General features: G+C 38.9%; 1 protein-coding gene across 1 annotated transcript; it reads left to right on the top strand.

Annotated features, from left to right (window-relative positions):
* Positions 1 to 14,019: 14,019 nt before the first annotated feature.
* On the top strand, positions 14,020 to 17,780 carry LOC126785953 (serine/threonine-protein kinase D6PKL2). The gene is made up of 2 exons (XM_050511638.1): positions 14,020 to 14,677; positions 16,953 to 17,780. Exons 1-2 carry the CDS (start codon positions 14,085 to 14,087, stop codon positions 17,740 to 17,742), a joined length of 1,383 nt encoding a protein of 460 aa, XP_050367595.1. The 5' UTR covers positions 14,020 to 14,084; the 3' UTR covers positions 17,743 to 17,780.
* The last annotated feature ends 2,029 nt before the right edge of the window (positions 17,781 to 19,809 follow it).

The following is a 19,809-nucleotide window of genomic DNA, read 5'->3' as shown; positions in this document are numbered from 1 at the left end:
ACTTATTTAATGCATGTATATATGCATTATTACGAGACGAGAAGAGATCGATCTACAATTAGCGAATTGTTAAGTACGTAAATATCGCATGAGACTGATGAGAGTAATACAACAGTAAAGATAGTTGAGTAGAATAAATTGCTATATTGATTGTTATCGATGTGTTGAATTGATACAAAGTAAGCTATCTATTTATAAGAAAGATTGGAGAATATTGTAATGTTGTATAGCACTAATCCTAATGATTAAATCTAGCTGTTAGCACCACCATGCTTATGCTTTACCAGCTCTTCAACACAGCTGTTCCAGCTCCTAACTCACGATAACACTCCCCCTCAAGTTGGCGCATACATATCAACCATGCCCAACTTGCTAAGTGAGTCATAAAAGACCTTCTTAGACACTCATTTTGTGAGTATATCCGCAAGTTGCTCTTCTGTAGGAACAAACGGAAAACATATGATCTTAGCATCTAGCTTCTCCTTTATAAAGTGGCGATCAACCTCTATATGTTTTGTACGATCATGCTGCACAGGATTCTGTGAAATATCAATAGCTGCCTTGTTGTCACAGTACAACTGTATAGCACACTTAGGTTTAACACCCAAATCTTGTAGCAAATTTCTAAGCCATAACAACTCGCACACTCCCTGAGCCATACCTCTGTATTCTGTTTCAGCACTAGATCGAGCTACCACATTTTGTTTCTTACTCCTCCACGTAACAAGATTACCTCCAACAAAAGTAAAGTACCCTGATGTGGACCTCTGATCTGTAATATTTCCAGCCCAGTCTGCATCTGTGAAGCCACAAATCTCAAGGATATTGTTGTGGTTAGAAAACATTACTCCTCTCCCTGGAGCTGACTTCAAGTACCTCAAAATCCTCACAATAGCATCCATGTGATCTACACTCGGATTATGCATGAACTGACTCACTACACTTACTGCATACGCAATATCTGGCCTGGTATGTGACAAATAAATCAAGCGTCCAACTAGCCTTTGATAACGAGTCTTGTCAGTGGGCACTTGTTCTGGGTACTCTGCTAACCGATGGTTCTGCTCAATAGGAGTATCAATTGGAGTGCAATCTAACATACATGTCTCTGTTAGTAGATCAAGGATGTACTTCCTTTGACACAGATAGATACCATCACTTCCCCGGGCTACCTCAATGCCCAAGAAGTACTTGAGTGTACCTAGGTCCTTCATCTCAAACTCTGTGGCTAGCTGCTTTTGTAATCTGTCCACCTCAATAGTATCATTACCAGTAACTACCATATCGTCAACATATATGATTAGGGCTGTTACCTTCCCTTGTTGGTGTGTGAGAAATAATGTGTGGTCTGAATTACTCTGCATGTAGCCAATTTTCCTCATGAATTGTGAAAATCTTCCAAACCAAGCACGAGGAGATTGTTTAAGACCATACAAAGATTTTCTCAATCTGCATACAAAGTTGTCTAGAGAAGCTGCCACATAACCAAGAGGAAGATCCATATATACTTCCTCTGTAAGTTCTCCATGAAGGAATGCATTTTTAACATCAAACTGTCTAAGTGGCCAGTTTAAGATAGCAGCAAAAGAGAGCAATACCCGAATAGTATTCATCTTTGCAACCGGTGCAAATGTCTCATCATAGTCTATGCCATATGTTTGGGTGAACCCTTTTGCTACTAGGCGTGCTTTATATCGGCTTACTGATCCATTTGGATTATGCTTCATTGTAAACACCCAACGACATCCCACGATCTTCTTGCCATGTGGTGGAGGTACAAGCTCCCAAGTGTTGTTCTTCTGTAATGCTTCCATCTCTTCCTCCATCGCTTTCATCTATCTCCCAATGCATCCTGCACTTTGTTAGATATTGATACAGTAGAAATGTGATTCACAAATGATTCATATGACTTAGAAAATCTTTTGGTAGACATAAAATTTGTCACATGGTACTTAGCTTTAGTCTGAAGGGTAGGTTCATATTTTCTTGTTGGCTGACCTCGATTAGACCTATTTGGCAAGACATATTGTCTATTATTAGCTTCACTAGTATTAGCCCCAATAGAATGACTAACCTCAGGTGAGTGATCTTTTGTACCAGGGGAACGTTGGTCAGGGGTATAAACAACAGTAGGGGAGGCATGAGGGGCTTTTGTGCTGTCAGCTTCTGGTTCCTGAATCTCTGGAGTGACTTCACTGTCGGAATCATCCGGTGGTGCATGTGTAGCTGACACATTGGTAATCTTAATAGAACCTGTCACTATATCTACTGGCTTACTTGTCTCCCCCTCTCCAGGATACATCGCTTCAAAATATGAATTCTTCCCCTGAAGAGCAGTATCAGAAGAGGCAAAATGGCTCATGTCCTCAAAGAAAGTAACATCCATAGTGACATAGTACTTCCTGGTAGGTGGATGATAGCAGCGGTACCCTTTCTGATGTCCTCCATACCCAACGAACACACATTTAACTGCCCGGGCATCTAATTTAGACCGTTGATGTTTTGGAAGATGGACAAAAGCAACGCAACCGAAAACACGGGCAGGAAGATTATGAAAAGAGGGTAATGAGACATGAGATGCAAGCACCTCATATGGAACTTTCCCCTGAATGACACGAGAGGGAAGACGATTAATGAGATGGGCGGAGGTGAGGACAGCATCACCCCAAAGGTACTTAGGCATATGGGCACTAAAAAGAATACACCGAGCCATATCAAGTAAATGCCGATTTTTTCTTTCAGAAACTCCATTCTGCTCAGGTGTGTAAGGACACGTTGTTTGATGAACAATTCCGTGTGTGTTAAAGAACTCCTGAAAGACATGATTCACATATTCCCCCCCCCCATTGTCAGAACGAAAAACTCTAATTGTGGCATTATACTATGTTTGTACATTGGTATAGAAGGCTTGAAAAGCCGGAAAAACTTCATCTTTAGTTTTGAGGAGAACAATCCATGAAAGACGGGTGCAATCATCAATAAATGACACATAATACCGCATCCCTGACACAATAGACTCTTTGGAGGGCCCCCAAACATCAGAATGAATTAATTCAAAAGGAATAATACATTTATTAGAATGACTATGGGAATAAGTAGAACGATGACTCGTACCCAAAATACATGTCTCACAACGTAAAGAAGACGCATCGACACTAATAAAAAAAGTAGGCATGGATTGTTTCATAACACTAAAAGATGGATGCCCTAAGCGACGATGCCATAACCAAACTTCACTTAACTTGTCAGAAGTAGAGATTAAAGCGGTTCGAGATGGTGCCCGTGGTTTTTCCCCCACATATGTCTGATCCAGATGAAACAACCTGCCCCTCAGATACCCCCGACCAATTAACTCCCTGGTGAGAAGATCCTGAAAGATCGCATACATAGGAAAAAATGTCACATAACACTTAGCGTCAATGTTCAATTGAGAAACATATATCAAATGATGAGATAAAGCAGGGACATATAGCACATTATGAAGCTCTATTGTGGGAGTAAGACGAACCGATCCTTTCCCGATGACGGGAAAGGCTTCACCATTAGCATTAGTAACATATGGTACTGGTGGAGGAGATAATATGGAAAAATAAGATTTGTCATAAGTCATATGATCAGACGCACCAGAATCAATAATTCATGTATCAAAACCAACAAAGTTAGAAATATTTAAAGCCATACCAATTTTACCACGACCAGCGATGGATGCGGTAGGCATTACTCCTCCGGTTGTATGATGATCATGTCCAACCACATCATAGATATCTGGTTCTTGGATGAATTGAATAGCTGCTTTCGCCTTGGGACGATAATTGGATTTCTTAGGCCTAAGGTGAGGATACAGCTTCCAACAGGTCGCACGAGCATGGTTAGTATCATGACAATAAGAGCAAGGAGGACGGGGCTGATTCCCGAAGCCGGGTAGTGGTCCTTGCCGATGAAGTGGAGCGGAAGTTGCCTGCTGAAGGGGCGGTGCTGGAGATCTAGCACGAACAATAAGGCTGGAAACTTCAACTTGTGTCTGATAAAGACTCTCCTGTTGAGACTCATCCTTTCGGATATATGTGAAAGCTGCAATCAGGCTAGGGGGTTCGGTCTTTCTAAGTAATTCCCCTTTCGCAGTGTTCTGTTTTGCATCAAGACCTTTCAGGAAATGATGAACGCGCTCAAGCTCCTTTTCTTGTTGGTACCAGACAATATCCTCTGGATTCTTGATCATGCAAGGACGTTTCACATCAATCTCAGCCCAAATATTTTTTAGTTTGGTGAAATATTGCGCCACCGATTGTCCATCATGTTGCATCGCCAAAACTGTGCACATTAACTCATGAACCTGTATAAAATCAGAGTCATTAGTATATAAGCCTTCGAGTGTCCTCCATATCGCTTGCGCAGTGTCACATGACTCCACCAGATCAACTATTTCTTCATTCATAGCTTTCCACAAGACAGACATGACAAGACCATCATCGTCGTCCCACTTAGTGTAGGCAACAATATCATCTGCACTTGGAGCTTTAGTTATTCCGGTTACATGCCCCATATTGTGCATTCCTCGAAGATGAGCTGCCATAATTCTCTTCCATTTACGGAAATTGGTCTCATTGAGTTTAGTTCCTCCAAATGAACCACTGTCAGAACTTTTAACAGAGACTTCAAAGTTCGAAACATCATTGTCCGAAAACTCTCAACGTCGTCTCCGAAAACCATTTGAAAAAAAAAAAATCAAAGATCAGAGATTATACAGCGGAAACACAAAAAAAAACAAAGATATGAACCTATCCAATTTGGGCCGGGGCGGGTCGGATCAAATCGGATCCGGGTCAAATCTGTCCGGGTCGGGTCAGGCCAGGTCAGATCCGGGTCAAATTTGTCCGGGTCGGGTCGGCTATGGTCGGGCCGGGTCAAAAACGTTTCTGGGGCGGGTCGGGTTAAAAATAACCCGGGTGGTATTTAGGGTTGAATCACCGAAACAATCCCAAACCTCTCCGAAAATTTTCCAAACCCCTCTTGCTTCTGCCTTTGCCCAATTCGATCGGATGGAGAGCTCGGGTCGGTGAGGTGGAGCCGGAAATTGGTGCGGTGGAGAGGTGACGCTTGGAGGCGGAGGCATAGGACGAAGCGGCGCTGGAGGCGGAGGCAGAGGACGAAGCGGCGCTGGAGGCAGAGAGTGACGAGCAGCTGGACGCGCCGCGGAGTGCCGACGTCGTCGGATGATTCCGACGAGGATAGAGGAAGGCGCCAAGCTCCTGCTGCAAGAACACTGCCGGTTCTAAAAGGTAAGAATACGAACCCAAAAATTAGAAAATAGAAAAGATTGGCTCTGATACCAAGTAGAATAAGTTGCTATATTGATTGTTATTGATGTGTTGAATTGATACAAGCTAAGCTATCTATTTATAGGAAAGATTGGAGAATATTGTACTGTTGTATAGCACTAATCCTAATGATTAAATCTAGCTGTTAGCACCACCATACTTATGCTTTATCAGCTCTTCAACACAGCTGTTCCAGCTCCTAACTCACGATAACAAGTTGCCGCTCAAAATCAAATTTATGCTATACACTCGATCCTATACATTACATCTAAAAATTTGAAAGGACAACCAGGCTATGGAGCGCGTCATCCGTTGTCTTCAATACTGCTAGTATTTGAACAATTTACATCATTAGCTTGTGAGCTTGTCTAGGTACGTACATGATCCTACCCAGCCTTGGAAGATGCCACCATCCTTTGGCTAAATTGGGATTTATTGCGCCAACGTTTATCATTCCGGTTAGTCCAAAGGCTACGCAGAAGTAATTAATAAGCACCTTGTCAAGCATGCAATGCCTGGGATGAACACACTGCCCTACCAAGCAACCAGTCTTTCCAAGTAAGAATTGAACTTGAAAACCAGAAGAGAGGAGCACTGAAATTGATCTCGAGCAACTAATTCACAATCTTGCGTGGCATGATCCAAAGTCGATCTCCGGCCACAGGGTGCACACACTGACACGCAACAACGTACTCAAATCACCAACATAACCTTTGGAAATCAAGGCTGTGCGTGTTGGTAAAATATTGTGAGCTAGCTCTCCATGCAAAACGTACAGCATGCAACCTTTGAGATTATATATATTGCTGTTTGGATCTCCTTTATCAATGGAGAACTGTGATATTCATATAGCTTTGAGTTTTAAATTTTGATAGAGATATTTTTAAGGGGTTGTTGGCTGAATGAATGTTCTTTAATTAACAAATTGGAAATAGGCTAACTGGCCGGTTTTCTCTATATGCTACTTAATTTCCTTATTTTGGCTTTCATTTTGTGGTTGAGAGTTGCAGAGGTTTAAATCAAGATTTTTGTTTATTTCCAATAGGGTACTGAAAACTCTAAATTAAAGATCAGTCCTAACTCACAAGAAAAGGACCGTGCAGTAAATACTATTGGATTGCACAAGGAAAATGGTTTTTGTAGATCCAAAACTTGTGTTATCATCTACCTAGTGAACAATTCAGGAGCACTGAGACTCAACTTCGATCAGTAGTTCGCCACTTATAACAGGCAATCACAGACGTGGTTGCTTGCCATGTTGGCTGAGTTTTTCCTTTAGAGACCGAAGCTCTTGCTTTTAAATGAAGCCTCTAATATGAAACATGTTCAGATCTGAAAGATACTAATCTTAGTAGAGGTGCGACTGACATGGGTGAGTGACACTGTCCTAGTATATAGGCAAAGTTGGATTCTAGCTAACTCCTTTACTGTTCTATTTCAGATTTTACTCCACCCTAATGACACTATTGAGGTACGTACTTGTTCTGCAGTTTACTTGGCTATGTAACTATGTAAGGAGAAATGGAGAATGTTGAAGAGGTACTTGTTGTAGTTCATTATGTGGTGCACTATGATATGACCCATGCATGGCCTTCTGAATTTATTTATTTTATGTCTACAATTTCATCATTTGGTTTGTGTTTTTAATCACTAGAATATACGAATGGTTTATAAGGCACAAGTTTAGATTCTGAATTCACAGAAAGTAAGAGTAAAAAAAAATAGCGGTAGCAAGTAGCAATTTTCATGCTATGCAAGCTATATGTTTATCTAAATTGAGATTGTTTCAAGTGATAGGTTACGCACCAGTCTCTATTAAAAAGATTGAAGGGTATCATCCATCTAAAACACTCGTTATCTCTGTGGTGTTCATATAGAAGAATAAGAATTAGTTGAGTATGTATATTCCACTGATTACAGACTTCAAGATGATGAGATAATATTGTGTCTGTTGTGAATAGCATATCAGTGTACATCAATTGTCAGATGTTGTTCAATGACTTTCTTCATTGTTCAGATAATCAGATCCATATTCTCGACTCTTCAATCTCTTTCCCGTATACAAGTTCACCTGAGATTCTGAGAATACGGAAAAGGTTGTGTCAATGCATGAAATTTCAGACCGATCGATTGCAGAGTTCAGCAATATCTTGATATCATTAAGTTTAATCACATTCTCACCTCCCCTTATCCCATTAAGACCAACATAGCACAAGAAGTCGATCTGCATCTAATAAAAAAAAATGTTAGGACGTTAATTAAGACGTACAACAAAGATAGCTAATCAATTAACATTTTTCAAGAAAAAGTTTTCACTAACAGTAATGAATCGAAAACGGGTACTATCTATGACTACTCTAGCGCTTCTTGGCTGCAGAAGAAATTGGTAAGGCATGCACACGTCAAGTAAAACGGCTAAAGTACATTTTCATGAATCTGCTTCTTGAAGTCAGCTCACATCCTCCATGGATAGTATTGTACTGGCCAAACTGATGTATAGACGCATCCATTTCAGCAAGCAACCAAGAATGCGAGGTCCTCTTTGTGAGATCGAGATTATGCAGACTAGTGGATAAACCTGCTAAAGTAAATGTTCCACTTTCTCTGAGAGTAGAGAAGGGTCCTGCAGGTACAATGCCTTGCATCTCGATCAAACAACCAAACCCACCAGAGGTCCAAAATTTGGCATTCTGATTGCAAATTAAATACGTACAGTTGGTTTTCTTCAAGTGCCTTCTTCTCTTTATAAGGGTAGTGAACTAGTGATAGCAGGGGATGGATCTATACATGGTGACGAAAACAAAAAGGCATGTTCAAAATGTAATTTCATGTCGTATGTAATGCATTTCAACAAGTAATATTGCCGCACTTGAAGAACTTATAATCGCTCTTATTTACGTGGAGCACTTATTATGATATACCATGACATTGCTATAATAGTTAGAGCAGTTGTTCGATCGGTGTCCACAGCAGAAGAAATAGAAAGACCTCTCTTGAGATTTGTTTGCTCTCCAATATGAGTTGGTCAATGCATCCTCGTCAGGAGGTTACTAATTTAATTAAGGCCGCCATATTCAACTTTTCGGAGAGATGTTCAGTCGTACGTTTACCAGAGTAATTATATAATTATATATGCTCAACAATTTACAGCTCGTCAGTTATGAATACCAGAACACGTACGTTGTGAATATCATAGTATCCTCATCTTTGATACAGATCATAATATATATTAATTCCAGGTAATAATTAGGTAAATGTTAGGATATTTTGCATGATATCGCCATTATTTGATGGTGCATACATGTCGATCATACTTCTGATCCCACCTTTGTTCTTAAGAAATTAGATCTGTCTGTATGTGCTATATATGTACATATGCCCATGCAAGTTGTTGGTACGTAATACATGACCTCAGTAGCAGTTTGAGGCAATTTCGACCGATCGAGAAAATGATCGATCATGCTTGATGCGTTTTTAAATGGATGGATCATCGATCTGTAATTCTGTATACTTATTCAATTCTTAGCTAATATGTCAACAATACTGAATCCATCTACGTACGATAGTCCACGCAACACCAGCTGGTACTGTTGATAATATTCATAGATTTATTGAAATTGAAAAGAAAACGCAAAGAGAATTATGGACTATATTGTAAACATTCTGATAGTAAAGTGTATGTTTACAAGAGTACATATATGACTGAAATAATGAAATTACATGATGACCGACCCTTTTCTAATATACTCTGTAATCCTAACAAAGGTTAATATTGGGATCTCAACATGTATAATAGACAGTAGGGTATGTACGTACATCGATTGATTATAGGAAGCAACGCTCGATCATCAGGTGGAACTGGCCGGCTGGCAATCAAGCTGTACTTTGAATTTATATTAATTTGAAATTTTGATTTATATGATGATCATATATATGCAAGTGCTGATCCATAGACCCACACAAAACTGCCAAGTGAGATTATCACAATCATTGTGTTTAAACTGGATAGAACTTTGCAAGAAAATATATTCAAATATAGAGGTTGAACGAGATGGCGTATAATACTCGTTGTTAATGATGATATTGATAAAGTGATATGAGGTTTATATTTAAAATTAATTGGTAATAGAAGAAGTGTCTCAAATCTTTACAAATTCTTATGTATTTCAATTCCAATGTGAGATGTATATTTTCAACACACCTCCGCATGTGTAGCGAATTTTCAAACTATACACGTGGACAACTTTTTAAGTGACGTGAAGTCCGTGTGACCATTTGAGCTTCACACGTAGTCGTAGGTAATCCGTTCTGACATCATGATAAAAATGATCTAGATTTCACATCTAAAACTAATTAATAATGGATGAAGTGACCCAAACTAGTATTAACACACATGTTATAATTCAATTCCTAACGTGGAATGTATATTCTCAACATATATTTGTTTATCTGGATATATTAGTGTGGTTCATCCTTTATCAATTACTTCGATTTTGAAACTGACAACAACTCTAGGCCAGACTAATAGTGACGATATCTTAGTGTACATATATAATATATTACTACTTCTCAGGAGGGACGTATATAATTGATTATGAGACCGACATCAGAAATTGAGAATAATCAAAGAAAACAAAAGGGTGATGCCATGACAGAGACTATGGATGTGATTCTTAACTGCGTTTCTCAATAGTTTAGACAGGAACATGTAATGGAAGTCGGCAATAACAAATACATGATAGATCAATACGTCCAGCTATATATATGCTCGATCCTTGCTAATTTCCTCAACAAATGGATGCATGCAATGCTAACTAAGTGACTAAGTCCCCACCATTTCAGGTTACTGTAGAATTTGGATGTGAAGATAGATTAAGCATTAAGATACCTAGGTCGATTAATTATGGGAGTGATGAGAAAGCGGGTGGCGTTGGCCGGAAGGTAAGCCGTACGTTGTGAAGTTGATTATATATGATCGATCACTGATCAGTGGTTCTATCTTTAAATATATAAATAAGTATAATGCATGCCTGGCCAGGTTAATTAAGAGTACTCGTGCGTGAAACCAGAAATGGTTATCCGCATATATATTGATCGAGTTGCTTGCTGTGGCAAATTCTAGGTTGCTTATTTATGTAATCATGCACATAAGATTCAAATATAGTTGCTTGCTGTGGCAAATTCTAGGTTGCTAATTAATATAATCATGGACATATAAGATTCAATATAGTAATTGCTTTCTGTTGCAAATTCTAGGTTGCTAATTAAATTATTGTAATTACGCACACGGTTCTTGTCTATTTGTTTGCCGGGGACATTAATTTTGGGGGCCAAGGCACACACAACATCTACCATGATGTACGTACGGCATCTGAATTCACGTACCTCTATCAGATCACGAAATAGCTAGCTAGAAGCTTAATTGCTTTCTATTAGCCTATTTAACTACGTACTCGATCAGTAATGCTAATTACATGCATGAGCTGGTCTTAATTAATTAGTACTTGCAACGAGTTCGACAGCCTAGCAGTCCGCGCGCGTAGATCTATCCATTTGTTACATGGCGCGCTGTTATAAGAAATTTTCTTCGTTGCGTAGACTATATCTTCTAGTTAATCCTCTGGTACGTATTTTTCCCCTCTAGCTATGGTATATTTTTCTAGATCGAACTCTAGATTTTTATCTAGCCAGTTGAGCGAATGTAGTTTGACATAGTGATATTTGGCTATTTTAATTTTTTAACTGTTATTAATCGTGTCTATCAACTCATTTCAGGATGTGTTAAGCTGCTCGAAGTCAGAGAGCTCGTAAAACTTGTTCATATATATATGTATATATATTATTTAAAATGAGCATCTTGCACACACCTTTAAAAAAAAATACGTGTGCTAATTAAAAAAAATACGTGTACTTCAATACTGAAGTCTAAATTAAGGTCCCAACCTCATATAGTACGGATCCATTTGAGAAACATCGAGTACTGAATTAAAACGAAGCTTGAGGTTTAAGAACCAAAACAAAAACGACTAATAAGTTAGAAGCAAGACAAAAATTACAATGGTAACACGATGACACATTTGTGAAAATCCACAGACAAACCATAAAGCTCTGGTCACCCGCAAAAGCGAAGAGATTTGTAACCTCGAAGATCTTGTCTTCTCCATACACCATTTGGTTTATTCGCAGTGCCAAATTAAGAACTACAAAAATCATATCTTAACCCAATTAAGTAGCAATAGAATACAATTAGAAGCATTCGGTGCATCCAAACATTACTTTAAGAATAAGCCTCTGATTTTAATACATATAAATGTGCCCTACATGCACATCGATCCTTCCTTGATCCTTCTTTCAGCAAAATGAAAATGTATTTTTTCCGCCGCATGCATCGATGCTTTTGCCAAGTTTACTACAACTTTCAGGTCTCGAGAAACCACCCCCACGACGTACTCGTGCGGGTTTGCATCGTTTACTCAAATTCATTTTGAAACCATACTTCCTAGGCAAATCCCACTTCTCCACATGCGTTTTTCTTCCAAGATTGTTTTTGTCTTTTCTCTTTCGTCTTCGATTGGCTTTTTCTTTTTATATAAAAAAATTATTTATACGCATAAAATAAAGTCTTGTTTGAAATTATTTCTCAAAACTTAAAGAAACGTTTTTTAAATGTGACAAAACCACTATTTGTGGAGGAATCATTTTACAAATGTTTTATGAAACTAATATCAAGTGTTTTTGAAACACTCCGAGACACATTTCATTTTTTTTCTGATTATATATATATATATATTTATAACTAATTTTCTTTGTTAATTCAAGTGTACGTGTTTCTTGCTCTACTAGGAAGTAATCCTAAACATTTTAAAAAAGTAAGGAAAATAACCTATAATGCATCAAAAATTCAAAGTTGAGAAGATCAATATGAGGCACATAACTAGAAACTTGTTAACACCTCCCCTGAATAGGGTGATTCCTGGTCAAATCTCCTATGATTTTGATTGCCCGGCAACCCGGTGATGCCGGGCGCCATGCCAACTAGCGAGACAACTACATCTCCGATTTGAACCTCACCATTGACGTTGCCCAATGCGGCTTGCCTGAACAGTAAATACATCTTTTGCTGGTCCACATTTCCACATCGAAGGGAGAGTTCAACACTTCTCCCAATGCGCCTATAAAAGGCCCACATAAATCACATAAAAAAGGTAACGTATTCCTAAATCTTCAATCCCCAAGTTTGAGTTATCCCCTGGATTATTAACTTAAGCTTCGGAGAGTCAAAGGCCGGCGCATCGCTTGCGTTTTGACTTGACACGTATTGTGTGCAGGTCCTACTGAGTTAACACATCGAAATACAAAGTTATGAGGAATTAGGTCCCCCAAGATTTAGCTCTCATAACAAAACTGTTCTTGACTAATGAATTGCTTATTTTCAATAGACAAATCCATGCATTTAGCTAGGGGAGTGATTATTATGTGTACCCACCACACCACGTGGCACTGTCATGTGGTGTACCCAGCCAATCACATTACGCTATGATATAATTAACTTGCACGGAGTGAAAATGACAAAAGTTTATTTACATATAAGTAACTAATCAGAAACAAACATAGTAAAAAATGGACCAATAACATTAAAAGAGTACGCCACGTGAGATATGTGGCGAGTATATATAATAATTTTTATTAGCTAATGATGTATTTTAGTGGAGTTAAGTTCCAATATTGCTTTATCACATAATAGGAAAAGGTAAAGTAGTATGATGGAGTATCTCATATCTAGGGATGGAAGTGTAGAATAGGTAAAACATGGGGATGGAAGTGTAGAATTTGGTAAAACATGGGGATGGAAGTGTAGAACCCTCATATCTAGGTTCGGAACTATTATTGGAACTTTGGAAGTTAAAGGGAAAAGGAAGTATATATGTTGACATAATCCACAAGAAAACCTAATTATGCAAGGGGACTTCAATACCTTTCGAAAATGATCCTCTTATTAGGAAAGGAAAGACCAAAAAAAAAAATTTATTGCAGACCTAGGTAATTGATACGATCTAAGCAATAATGGAAACTTTATGGAGGTGAACGAACTAATGGAGATAATCAAGGCATGATATATACAATTAACAGTTGGATAAACATTAGGAGGTTCGCTCTTGAAGCCATTCAATTTGATTAAATGGCGTGGAGTATAGCAATGCACTTTTTATACAATGGGTAGGTGATTAAAGAGTTTATATGCAACGACTTTAAACTCAAAAAAGGCTAGGAAATGTTCAGAGTATTCTTAGCTATATGTTATATCAGTTTATAGGTTATACGTATATCATTATACTCAAAAGTTGTAAAAAAATTGACGTACAAGTTTGAGATTTAATATTTTGGTTTTCAAATAAATTGAGAAACAAATTTGATGCATTCTCATAAATTTATAATCTTGCCCTATGATAAGATATGAATATAGTGAGCTATAGTTTAATTTCTTCTGGACCAGGAAAAGATAACATGGCATGATTTTTAGCACATGATGCGTTAATGAAATTGTCAAACCATTAAGGCGGTGTCAACAAAAAATCGGGGCGGGTCATGTACCCATATTTCCCATTCAACCCAAACCCAAATCCATTTTCCCAGGCCCAAACTAACTTCTTCCCACCCTTCAAAAAACCTTCACTCTCTCTCTCTCACACAAACACAAACACAAACACAATCTCTCTCTCTCAGAGTGAGACTCCCGAGTCTCTCTCTCAGTCCCTCCATTCTTCAATGGAGCCCTGGCTCGACGACCTAGCCGACGACCTCCAAAGCATAAGCTTCACCTCCACAGCCACAACTGCCGCCACCGAATCCAAACGCAGCACAAGCTCCGGCTCCGAAGCCACCACACTCACCGCCTCCTGCTCCTCTTCCGCCCGCCTCACCTCCCTCGTCTCCAAACCCTCACGCACCAACTCCCCCTCCTCCGACCCCTGCTGGTCTGCCATCCACAAGATCCGATCCGAGTCCCCCACCCGACAGCTCACCCTCTCCGACCTCAAATTCTCCGAGCGCCTCGGCTCCGGCGACATCGGGTCCGTCTACCTCGCCGAACTCAAGGCCGGCGACGAGGCCAAGGGGTGCGTGTTTTTCGCGGCGAAGGTGATGGACAAAAAGGAGCTGATTAGTCGGAGCAAAGAAGGGAGGGCGAGGACAGAGAGGGAAATACTTGAATTGTTGGAGCACCCCTTTTTGCCCACGCTCTACGCGAGTATAGACGCGCCTAATTGGCTCTTCTTGCTCACCGAGTTCTGCCCCGGCGGTGACCTCCACGTACTCCGACAGCGCCAGCCTTTGAAACGCTTCCCTGAACCTGCCGTCAGGTGCGCACGTTAGCACTATTAGTATTTACTTTTTTACTGTGTCTCTTTTTTAAAAAAATTAAACGGGAGGGGGCTTCGTTTCTGGGATGCGGTAAATATTCACCGCCTCTTTTTTCGGTTCGGAGTAATTATCACTGTCTTCTTGGAGGGACCCACGCTATTGTATGGAGCAGTGAGTTACCAGTTGAACTGGTGGGGCCCGGCGGTTCCGCCGTAGATTGGGTTTTATCGCGGTTTTGATTGAGTGGGACGGATTTTACTGTGTGTCCTTTGGGGTAAAAATTGTGAGGAGTCGCCTTGGTAACCCTGGTTTGCCACGTGGCGGGGTGTAAGTATGAGGAAATAAAAAGTCGATTACGTTAATTGTGGGAAGAAGGGTGATTATTTTTTTGCTAATAGGTTGGGAGATCTATTTTTGTGAGAAAGGGATCCAAAGGATCTTAAAGTGGATGCGTTGACTCTTATGAGGCCTCGACGTGAATAAATTAGAAATTACATACACGTAGTAGTAGAAAGTTCGAATAGAACCAAATGACCAAATCTGCGGAACATGTAGTGCACGTTGTACGTAATTATAAAATGTTCTATTTGTGAACAGTCAGTGACTCTAGTTCAGGTCCGAAGAAAGAATCGATACAACTTGAGGGTTTAAGATGGTAGATTAGAATTTATTAATTTAGGTGGAAGGTGAAATTTAGCTGTAGTTGGACATTATTTGGCTTATAACTATGTTCGAAATTGGCTTATTGTTCTTCCAATGTGTTACCCTATGCAACCACGTTCGTTGGTTCTGTTCTTAAAGACGTAAGGGACTTCAAGATAAAGCAATCGGATATATCAGTACCTTGTGGTGTTTATGGTCATCCGTGTTTCGATCATTAAGATCTTTTAGGTCAGGGACGGGTTAGGTTTCCATCAAACCGAGTTATAGGGATGTAATGTCTTTTATCAGTTTATGCGTGTTTGTTTTTGGGCAATTGATATATATACGTGTGTTGTTTGGTGTATGTCTCTTCACTATAATTGGTGACAATGTCTATGTATTATCTACCTCTGCTTTGTTGCTGTAGTTGGTTGAGCAACAACTCATGATTTTAAAATCAGAATCACTTTGTAACCTACAAGCTGACCCAATTATTTATGCCCTATTGATTTAAAACATGCATGTTTATTGGTTCCATGACATAAGATCGATCAGAAAGATTTAATACAAACTGTGGACCTCTTGCTCTTACCTTTCGTTCCTTGAGGGTAAGTTTAAGCAGGATTTCTGGGTTTTATTACTTGAAACAGGGGATACGTATGATATCTCTTGGAACAGTGACCCCAATAGTTTTCTTTTGCCATGTGGCCCCATTATTTTTCTTTCTTGTCTTCTGGTTCCTACTTCAGACTGTTTATACAGTTTTATTTTTTGAATTTCGTAGAATTTCAACTAAAAATCCAAATTATGACTGTAGGGAATCTTGGGGAAGGTCCACTGGTTTTGTAGCTTATATATATATGCTTTGATCCACTTTGTCTGTATACTCAGGTAAAGGATGGTAAAAACTAAGGTGAAAAATTGAAACTGTTAGTAGAAGGCCAAACAGATTTTGACTGAAGAAATATAACCCAGATATAGATAGATTCCTCTCCCTTTTTTCTACCAGAAAAATGCCAAAGTGTTCTTTTTAAGAAACTGATATAAGGATTTTGACCAACTCTTCATCATATTTCCTTCCAAAAGTGTTCCCAACCAAACGTTTTAAAAGCATGGGGCCAATGATCTACCAAGAGTTGTTTTTACTGACATAAAAGATAAGGTTGGTCAGGTAATATGAATATAGAAAATTGTTGTAGGCCTTGCAGTGTGTCAATCATATAATCTGCACGGCTGCACCAAGTTGGAAAGGAAACCAGCAAAGGCAGTAACCATTTGATCAATGACGATCAGTTCTGTAGGTAACAACACAGATGTGTTGGCTCTGACCTACCATAATATATAAATTCAAGGGAAAGAAGATTTATAACTATGATATGTGGTATTATGGTGTCAATTTTGATGTTGTAGATTACTTGTTTCTTTTAATGATTGATCGTCATTTGCAAAATTATGCTTAATTTTGTACTTTTTTAGATTTAGTTTCTTAAACCATCATTTCCCACTCTAGCAGGTTGTTATTAATTATATTATTTATACCAATCAAAGTGCACTATGAATATGTGAATATGATTTAAGATGTCGTTTGAAACTTAAGGCTTAGAACTAACTTTTATTCAATCTCTTGGCTAGGTTCTATGCTTCTGAGGTGGTTGTAGCTCTAGAGTACCTTCACATGATGGGAATTGTGTATCGTGATCTCAAGCCTGAAAACGTTTTAGTTCGATCAGATGGACACATCATGCTTACAGATTTTGACCTCTCATTGAAGTGCGATGATACTGCATCTGCTGCTCATTTAGTTTCTGATCAGAACACTCCAGTCGCGGCCCCTCAAAAAGAGTATGCAGCAGATCCCCCTCGCTTTACCTCGTCTTCATGCATGATTCCAAATTGTATAGTTCCTGCCGTGTCATGTTTCCACCCGAAGAGCAAGCGCAAGAAGAAGAAGCAGGGCAATCGGGACGGACCTGAGTTTGTTGCCGAGCCTGTCGACGTCCGTTCCATGTCTTTTGTTGGGACTCACGAATACTTGGCCCCCGAGATTGTGTCCGGCGAGGGGCATGGTAGTGCAGTGGATTGGTGGACGTTAGGGATATTTATATTTGAACTCTTTTACGGTGTGACGCCCTTCAAGGGTGTGGACAATGAGCTAACCCTAGCTAATATTGTTGCTCGTGCCTTGGAACTTCCGAAGGAACCTGCCGTGCCTTCCATGGCAAAGGACCTCATCTCGCAGCTTTTGGCCAAGGACCCGGACAGGCGATTGGGATCGCTAATGGGTGCATCAGCGATCAAACGACACCCATTTTTCCATGGCGTCAATTGGGCACTGTTGAGATGTACTCCTCCACCATTTATTCCCCCGCCATTTAGCAGACGGCTTGTATCTAATTGTCCGGAGAAAGTGGATTATTATTAGTCTCAAACACAACATAAATAAAAACATATATTGCACATTTCTAACCCTCGAGCTCTGATCTTTTCACGCCCAAACGGCCAAACCCTTCTTATATTTACTTGCAAGTCACAGAACAACCCCATTGACCGTCCCCCAAGCTCTTTTTGGGCAGTTCTCCGGTAAATGTCTTTCCACGACAGATTCATTGTTCAACTTTTACGTTGCGTGGGGTTACCATGTCACCGGAATACTAGCTATACTCGTCCAACAGGGACGTTGTTCGGAGCGGGGGGCCTTTGAAGGTACGTATGACATAAGGCGTGACTTCAGGGGAAGCGCATGAGACGAAGCAAGGTCACGGTCATTAGTCCGATAAGTCAATGCCGGTACGTGTCGGAAGCATCAGATCCCGACAATAAGAACATAAATAACGATAGATACAGAATTGTTTGGAATGGAAGAGAAACATACCAAATGCATGCGACGATCTAGTAGTGACACTATAAGCTAAAGCTGTATAGCGATCGATCACATGGCCCCCCCCGGAGACCCCCTTCGATTCAAGGCAGCGTTGTTTGGAGATGTGTGGCTTCGGCGGCATTGAACTGGAATTGTGTGTCTGGATGTGAAGGGGGGTCTGTGTTTGCTTGCGGAGGCCATTCGGGAAGCACGTGCAGTGTCTCGTCGGGAGGAAGATGGTGGGGTTGAGGAGATGTCCTACTTTTTACTTGGCTAAACTTGGGTGGAACTCACATGATGATTAATGGTTTGCTTCTAAAACTTGCGAATCCCTTTCACACATGAAGATGAGTGTAGATCGGCTTTCGTGTACAGTAACGTTGGGTTTGATTGAAGGGAAGGTTGATCTCGCGATCACTCGTCAATCGAATTGTTTATAATCGTTCGTTCATGGTAGCAGAGTTGGGGAATCTCATTAACATGCACGACGTGAAAATAACAAAAGTTTATTTACATATAAGAATTAATAAAAAACAATCACATATAAAAAAATAAACCATAATATTAGAGGGGTACGCCACGTGAGATATGTGACGAGTATATATAATAGTTTCTCCTCATGACTATTACTCAAACAAGCATGAAATGTTTGTTTGCGTATTTAGGTCGTTTTCGACTTTTCTATGATGGCTTGATTGGCTTCCCTCTCATTATTATTCAATAATTCATATAAGATTTTGCATGTATGTTAAATGACTAAAATATGTACATGTAACAAATCTATAAAATCAAAAACAAATTAAATTAGGCAAAATTGTCAAAATACACCTCAAACTTGGTTGAAATTGTCAATTTCCACCCTGAATTTGCATTTGAGTCAATTTACCTCTTAAACTTTGTAAAAATTACCGATTTATACCTCATCCGTTAAATTTAATTGTTTCTATTTAATGTTTCGTCACATGTCATGCACATGAGGGGTAATGTTGTCATTTTCTATTTATATTTTTCTTAAAAATAAATAAAAATATTATTTAAAAGGAGAATTATTATTTTTAATTACATTTTTTTTCTACATACTTAACCCTACTTCGAATTATATATTCAACATACTCACCCATTCAAATATAGTCTGTTGTGTATATATATTTTTATATGTACATTTTTTTAAATTTTCTATGTATTTATTTATATTTTTCTAATATATTTTAACATATTATATAACGTAAAACAATAAATATATAAATCAATAACATATTTAAAAAAATAGAAAATATAGTAGTAAGTGTTCCTCTTATGTAATTTTATTAATTTATTTCATTATTAAATATGAAAAATATATAATGACAATACTACTCCTCAAATGCATGACATGTGACTTCAAATTGAATAGATACATTAAATTTAACGGATGAGGTGCAAATTAGCAATTTTTGCCAAGTTTAGAAGATAAATTAACTCAAATGCAAGTTCGATGTGTAAACTGACAATTATGGCCAAGTTTAGGGTACAAATTAGTATTTTTGGCATTAAATTATCAAAATTAAGAATTTATTCTTGGAAACAATCAAAATAAGAAATTTATAAGAACATTTAAATTTGTATATATTTTGATGGAAAAAAATCAAT

The sequence above is a fragment of the Argentina anserina genome, chromosome 3 (assembly GCF_933775445.1).
Source record: "Argentina anserina chromosome 3, drPotAnse1.1, whole genome shotgun sequence".
Lineage (NCBI taxonomy): Eukaryota > Viridiplantae > Streptophyta > Magnoliopsida > Rosales > Rosaceae > Argentina > Argentina anserina.
Note: the sequence above shows the minus strand (reverse complement) of the source record. Positions and strands in the feature narration are given on the sequence as shown.